Source organism: Uranotaenia lowii, chromosome 1 (assembly GCF_029784155.1).
Source record: "Uranotaenia lowii strain MFRU-FL chromosome 1, ASM2978415v1, whole genome shotgun sequence".
Taxonomy (NCBI): domain Eukaryota; kingdom Metazoa; phylum Arthropoda; class Insecta; order Diptera; family Culicidae; genus Uranotaenia; species Uranotaenia lowii.
Genome location: NC_073691.1, coordinates 172,008,072 through 172,015,972, shown reverse-complemented (window position 1 = coordinate 172,015,972; position 7,901 = coordinate 172,008,072). Strand labels below are relative to the sequence as shown.

At 33.9% G+C, this 7,901-nt stretch overlaps 2 protein-coding genes across 2 annotated transcripts in view; one reads left to right on the top strand and one right to left on the bottom strand.

The window, feature by feature from the left end:
- LOC129738151 (uncharacterized) overlaps positions 1–387 on the top strand; it is a 3,809-nt gene extending 3,422 nt beyond the window's left edge. The window contains exon 4 of the mRNA XM_055729335.1: positions 340–387. Within this exon, the coding sequence (XP_055585310.1) occupies positions 340–387 (48 nt within the window). The remainder of the gene's footprint in view (positions 1–339) is intronic.
- Positions 388–2,767: 2,380 nt separating this feature from the next.
- On the bottom strand, positions 2,768–3,382 carry LOC129738150 (protein Wnt-10a-like). Its single transcript, XM_055729334.1, has 2 exons — positions 3,190–3,382; positions 2,768–3,005 (listed from the first exon to the last, which is right to left on the bottom strand). Exons 1-2 carry the CDS (start codon positions 3,291–3,293, stop codon positions 2,768–2,770), a joined length of 342 nt encoding a protein of 113 aa, XP_055585309.1. The 5' UTR covers positions 3,294–3,382.
- Between the last annotated feature and the right edge of the window lie 4,519 nt (positions 3,383–7,901).

Sequence of the window (7,901 nt, the reverse complement as noted above, 5' to 3'; positions counted from 1 at the left end):
GCATCGGAGAGATCGGTTCACAAGTTACGAGTTGCCTTGAACTCATGTGTGCGATATGTCTTCAACTTATCTCGTTTTTCTAGAGTTTCCCACTTACATAAATATCTTATTGGATGTTCTTTTGATAATTTCTATAAGTACCGATCATGCATGATAATGCATAGAATTCTCAACTCTGGAAAGCCACACTATCTGAAATCCTTGCTGATTCCGCTTAGAAATTCACGCACTAGAAATATCTTAATTCCATCACATAGTTCATCATATTATGGTAGATCATATTTCGTTCGGGGTATTGTTAATTGGAACAATCTTCCAACTAACTTAAAACTTCTTCAGAGGAAATCAGAGTTTAAGAGAGGGCTACTAGAGGAACACATGGAGTAAAACGACACAGATAGAGTTAGAAGCAAATAAGGAACGATTAGTGTTTAAGTAATTCACATCAGGAAGACAACCACATTGTAACAATTTAAAAGATACTGTAATCTTACGTTACATAAATAAAAACATAATAATAATAATAATAATAATGTTTAAAATAAAAGGTTTTATCTTCTTCGGTTAATGTTGTGAGAAAAAGTGCTATAAGAGGGAACATTACATTAAATACATCTTTCCTTTAACTCTTGTACGCATTGCTCCAATGAATCAAACTAAGCAATCAGAATGATGTCCAATATCTCTTTAATTTGATTAATGATATACAGTTTATTCTATCACTAATAATTCGAGAGATTGAAACAAATATTTGGAAGCTAGCGGTCTTCAATTAGCGGAACCAAAAAATAGCGGAACTTTTTAATTCGCTATATCCATCAAAACTTAGCGGCAAAATTAAACCGCTAACAAAAATTTAGCGGATTAACTAGCGATTAGCGGATCAGCGCTTTTGTGCCGAACACTGCTTATCTTTTTAAAACCTTAATGTGGGTAAGTGCAGGTTCCATCGCCATACCTCGATCCCGATAACATCTCATTTCAAAATGCCGTACCACCATCACTTTTTGGTCCAAAACCGGGCAAAGAGGTTTTAATCTTGTCACTAGTGGTCCTCTTACTATTCTTTTGCAAAATTTGGTCCACCACATCCGCTCATTTTATGCTTAATCCAGGACAAGTTTGAAATTTTCGGCAAATTTTCATCAGCTTGTTGAAACACGTCATTTCACTACGGTAGGTTGCTACGATCCCTCCGGGTCTTGACTCAAACATTCAGTCAGGGAAATTTTTTTTTTTTGTAGAGAAATGAATCCAACTGTAAGTTGATCTTTCAGGGACTAGACAAGATGAAAATTAATGTTGAAAAACATGCGAAAAAAATTCGCCTTGTCTCCCGGTAGGACTTGAACCCACATCTTGAGCCTCTCCGGGGCCCATGTATTAACATTCTACTACAGGAGGCAACCTGGCGTATGAAAATTATACTGGTCGAGTGTCGATGTCTATCGGAATGAAGGGAATTGTTTTCCCATGTGATCGTCATCATTTTCGTAGTCTATTTCTATTCCCATCATTTCAACTTACGGTAGTTGGACTCAAATTTGGATATTTTAGGCACGGCAAGATTTGCATTGCCTTCTCATATACTGCACGGGTTGTCAGTTATGATGAGAAATGATGCGTTTGCCGTATTAAGATATCCAACCAAATTCGGTGTTTGGCACCGCCTTATTTTCTATTTTTAAACTGTGACCCAGAGATGCCTAAAATATCCAAATTTGAGTTCGACTACCGTAAGTTGAAATGATGGGAATAGAAATAGACTACGGAAATGATAACGATCACATGGGAAAACAATTCCCTTCATTCCGATAGACATCGACACTCGACCAGTATAACTTTCATACGCCAGGTTGTCTCCTGTAGTAGAATGTTAATATATGGGCCCCGGAGAGGCGCAAGATGTGGGTTCAAGTCCTACCGGGAGACAAGGCGAATTTTTTTCGCATGTTTTTCAACATTAATTTTCATCTTGTCTAGTTCCCGAAATTTCAACTTACAGTTGGATTCATTTCTCTACAAAAAAAATTTCAAAATATGTTAATCTAACAATCTCTAATGGGAACTGTTTGACAAGAAATGGTCAAAAACTACAGCTAAAAGAAGCTTTAAAATGAGAGAGAACTGGAAATGCACCTTATCTCAAATATCTAAAATCTAAAAGTCTAAAATTTACCACCTTCCAGGATTTTTTTGGATTTGGGGTGATGAAGGGAGGGGAGTTTTAGATGATCAGGGAGACCCATAGGACCACGCATGGTAAACATAGATAAAGGATTTGAATTTAGAATCAAAATCAGTTTTTCAAACACAGATCCCGAAAAGGAAATTATTCGTTTTACTTAATAATAGAAATTCAAACACCTTTCTGTTATGTGCCTTTCGAATTCTTTTGCAAACGCCACAATGAATTGAAACGCTGGTTTGAATATTTTTGTAGGCTTCTGCTACAATTTTACTAGTATGTTCATTTAATCTTCTTCTTAATCTTATATTCACCAAAAAGAAAAGTGAAGTAACTCTTTATGAAATTGAAAGTGCAATTAAAACCAGTTTTTAAAGTGAATATGCAATCGTCAAGGGCGTCGATGTTATATAATATGTATTAAACAAGAGATTCTATATCAACTGCTCATACGTACTTATCATCATAGAATCTTGTACAGGACTGGTTAAAATTGATGCATCTCTACTGTTACATGATAGATTTTAAAGTTATGTTCAAAAGGAAGTAGCAATTTTTTCGAAGAACCAAGACAAACATTTAAAACATACCTCGTTTCAGCATACTGGATGTGTGCGGATTCCGACTCCGGGTGCTCAGAGAGGAACAATTCCACCGGTGCCACTGGAACTGATGCTGACACTCCCGCACTCCCAGCTCTAGACCCTCGATGGCGGCTGCAGTCACATCACTGGCCCGGTAGCACAATTCTAGCTGTTCCCGGGTCAATCCCGGCACGGTTCGACAAGTGGCACGGACATCCGGCAGGCAAACGATTCTGTAAGAAAGAGAAAAATGTTTAAAGAAGATTGGGGTATGAGTTTAAATCTTCTTAGGAGTGTTATTATTTTATTTGAATTTCTAAAGTAGAAACGTGTAGATTTTCAAGAGTTTTATTCGATAAGAAGGACATCTTTTCCATACCCTCTAGAGCCGTTACGCAAATATTGAATGAAAAGTACCCTATCCTGTGTTGATCTTGCCCAGCAGAAATTAGCTGTCCTGGTGGCCTCCGAAAGAAAGAATCAATGCTTTGAATGGAAGTCCATCGTCCCTGTCGAAGCATTTCTTAGCTTGCAGATATTCACAATACAACCGGAGCAGATCAAACTGCCTCGATAAAGCCATCGCTCGGCATCATCTCGGATCGATGTCGGCCGATGTATTATTGTGAATGAGAATTAAAGTGGGATATTGGGATCCTCTGACAATGCGACTTCTCCCGTCGAGTGTGTCGATTGAATGAACCTGGAGAGGGTCCTCGTTGTTATTACTAGGATCATCCGGATGGCTGCAGTAGAATCCAGAAGGGCGCTCTCGGATGGCAGAGGATCACGTAAAATGGTTTGTTGAATGGGATCGATTTTTTTCTTTGATTTTCCTGCTACTTCCATCTGAATCCTCAGCTTTTGCAAGATGAGAAAAGTCTTTCTGGGAGAACAAAGTTTGGATAAGTGGTTGCCAACAAAACAGGATATAAAATGCAGCTCAGTTTCTTATCGGCTGACGTCGATCTGCTGGGAATCTGACAGGCTCCGGAGCACAACAAGATAGATAGCTGAAGTATTTACGCGAAGCTTCTACCGCGGTGATATGGGATTTCTGGTAGAAAAGCTACATGCACATATGCTAACTTTTCGTCAGCCAGAGTGGAGATTAATGCGATTTTTGCTTTGGCCGCCTTTTTGTTTCTCTCAAGATTTGGACACGGTTAGCGGCGCAACCTGGAAGGGAGCTCTGTTGCTGATGTTGTTCCTTTCAAACTTCCATACATGCAGTCAGTCGGTTCCGACGCCGAGGAAGACGACGTGGGTAATCTGCCCGTTCCAGCTGGAATTTAATTCACAAATTTGTATTCATTACATGGAAAGCTATGGCGATATTTGTTCAGGTCAACATCCGCCCGTTTACGGTGTTTATTTTCCTGAAAATTACTGCTGCAGCAGTTAGGGGGTGGTCCGGATATTACGAATTGAATTGTTTGGAAAAATAGGAACTTAGAGAAGTTTTTTTTCAATTCAGTGGAAAAATAATGTTTTGGACATTTCATGTACAATATTCAAGAGAATTTCTCAAGATTTAGCTCTCCGGCGCTATAGGAATGACAAAAGCCAATAAACAAAGGTCGTTTTCAATGATAAAGCATATTCAAAGCAATCAAATGTAAATTTTCCTAAAAGAATTATTTTTTAAGATCGATTAACTGCAAAAAATATCTTCTTTCATTCTTCAAAAACTTTTGTCAGCATTTAGCACAACAAAGAATGTAAATAAGTTTTCACAGAAAGATTGTCACATAATTGCTGAATTTTTGATATGATGATTATCGACAGTATAAATCTAAAAATGACAAAAATGACAAAAATGACAAAAATGACAAAAATGACAAAAATGACAAAAATGACAAAAATGACAAAAATGACAAAAATGACAAAAATGACAAAAATGACAAAAATGACAAAAATGACAAAAATGACAAAAATGACAAAAATGACAAAAATGACAAAAATGACAAAAATGACAAAAATGACAAAAATGACAAAAATGACAAAAATGACAAAAATGACAAAAAAGACAAAAATGACAAAAATGACAAAAATGACAAAAATGACAAAAATGACAAAAATGACAAAAATGACAAAAATGACAAAAATGACAAAAATGACAAAAATGACAAAAATGACAAAAATGACAAAAATGACAAAAATGACAAAAATGACAAAAATGACAAAAATGACAAAAATGACAAAAATGACAAAAATGACAAAAATGACAAAAATGACAAAAATGACAAAAATGACAAAAATGACAAAAATGACAAAAATGACAAAAATGACAAAAATGACAAAAATGACAAAAATGACAAAAATGACAAAAATGACAAAAATGACAAAAATGACAAAAATGACAAAAATGACAAAAATGACAAAAATGACAAAAATGACAAAAATGACAAAAATGACAAAAATGACAAAAATGACAAAAATGACAAAAATGACAAAAATGACAAAAATGACAAAAATGACAAAAATGACAAAAATGACAAAAATGACAAAAATGACAAAAATGACAAAAATGACAAAAATGACAAAAATGACAAAAATGACAAAAATGACAAAAATGACAAAAATGACAAAAATGACAAAAATGACAAAAATGACAAAAATGACAAAAATGACAAAAATGACAAAAATGACAAAAATGACAAAAATGACAAAAATGACAAAAATGACAAAAATGACAAAAATGACAAAAATGACAAAAATGACAAAAATGACAAAAATGACAAAAATGACAAAAATGACAAAAATGACAAAAATGACAAAAATGACAAAAATGACAAAAATGACAAAAATGACAAAAATGACAAAAATGACAAAAATGACAAAAATGACAAAAATGACAAAAATGACAAAAATGACAAAAATGACAAAAATGACAAAAATGACAAAAATGACAAAAATGACAAAAATGACAAAAATGACAAAAATGACAAAAATGACAAAAAAGACAAAAATGACAAAAATGACAAAAATGACAAAAATGACAAAAATGACAAAAAGGACAAAAATGACAAAAATGACAAAAATGACAAAAATGACAAAAATGACAAAAATGACAAAAATGACAAAAATGACAAAAATGACAAAAATGACAAAAATGACAAAAATGACAAAAATGACAAAAATGACAAAAATGACAAAAATGACAAAAATGACAGAAATGACAAAAATGACAAAAATGACAAAAATGACAAAAATGACAAAAATGATAAAAATGACAAAAATGACAAAAATGACAAAAATGACAAAAGTGACAAAAGTGACAAAAATGACAAAAATGACAAAAATGACAAAAATGACAAAAATGACAAAAATTACAAAAGTTACAGAAATGACAAAAATGACAAAAATGGAAAAGGGGTCTAATGCTTTTCATATTAATTGTCAAATGAAACAGAGCTGGTGCAATTTTCAAACAATTATGATCAACTTTGGCACAAAATAAAGTTTTTGTTGACCTTTTTTCTATTACTGTTTTGCTTAAACAAAGCTGTTGTGGTTTTTTTTGTACTATTTGATTATTCAATTTTAGTTCTTTTACATAAATTACATAAAATCTTTCTGATAATGTTTAGGATTTGTATGAAGAATCCTTTATTTACAAAATAGGAAAATTATTTTCATCTTAAAAATTGTATCAAAATTTGCTGAACTTAGCTTGAGATAGTCAAACGTTCTCCCGCACGTATCCGGGCCGGGCAAATCTGGACTAAGTTATTCAAAACCTAGCAAAATTCGGACATTCTGTTTCCAAATTTTCAAACCAGAAGTCTGGCAATATCCGTGAAAATTTCAAATATCCAGGAATTATAAGAAAAAAAAATCAAGAACAAAAACATTTAAATCATTTTTTTTTTCGAAAATCATTACCAGTTTTTGTATCGTTTTTCAGGCTCCCAAAAATCGTTTATGATTATTTTAATAATAATCTTGATTGAAAAATTTCATTTTTGAGCGAAAAAATTTAAAATTATTAAGTCAAGATTGTTACTATTGAATATCCTTATTCCATCATCATCATGATATGATTGAGAATTCAAAATTTTGAGTGTAGAGTTGCTTGTTGCGCTTGCTTTTGATGGCCCATAATGGTAATTATTTTTCGTTTTATTTTTCAAGTTTTATCATATTCAGATAATTTATTGTTATAAAATCCCCTGCCAATGTTGCAAGGGAGAGGAAGGGGGCTTCCGATACATTTTTTTTGCGTAATTCTTGAACCAATCAAGCAAACGGAAACTAATTTGGCAATATGACTTCCAGAAAGCTATAATTGTTGGTTAAAGACCCCTCTCCCTTTGATTGGGAAGATCGGAGGAGAAGAGGGAGTCTTTTACAAGTTTTTTGTCATAACACAATAACTAAATAAAAAATGAAGTTTGGTAGATGAAGATATTTGGGTATGAAAAATCATTTTATGTTGGTTCAATATAGGAGGTGAGGAGGGGGTCATACAATGTTTTGTATAACTCTAGAACTTATCAACCAAATAGAGCATAATTTGGCGTGAGAATAACAGAATAACAGAAAGCTTTGTATAATGGATAGAGACTTCTCCCTTATGCTATTGGGAGGATAGATAGTGAGAGAGGAGACTCCCATACGTTTTTTTTTTCATTTTTCGAGAGCTGAATTAGCAAATGGAACTTAGTTTAGGATGAGAGAAGCTATGGATACGAGAAATCTCTCTATAATGGTTTAAAGGCCATCTCTCCTTCCAGCGGGAAAATATGAGGGAAGTTTGAGGGCTACTATACATCTTTAGACATATGTCCAGAACTAATCGAGGCATGGGATAGTATTCGGGTTCGAGACATAATTCTTTTATATGTTATAAGACCCGTTCCTTGAGAAATATAGAAAGTCTAGAACTGATCAAGTAAATAGAACCAAGTATGACATGGGAGGTTATTTGGGCACGAGAAATCTTTCTTATTGTCGTTCGGTTAGCCATTGTATCATTCATGACCGACCCCCAGTTTCTGTTTGGATTCCGTAATACTGCTGCTGCTGCTGCCTCCGCTTATGAGAAAACGGAAGATTTTGGCTGTATAGATTTAATAAATTTGATTTATGTTTGCCCACTCACTCGCGGTTGCTTCACGAAAAGC

Coding starts and splice junctions, on each gene's coding strand:
- LOC129738150 (XM_055729334.1), bottom strand. CDS start 3,293: ATGCTTCGACAGGGACGATGGACTTCCATTCAAAGCATTGATTCTTTC. Junction 3,006..3,189: donor CAAGATCAACACAGGATAGG/GTACTTTTCATT, acceptor TCTTTCTTACAG/AATCGTTTGCCTGCCGGATG.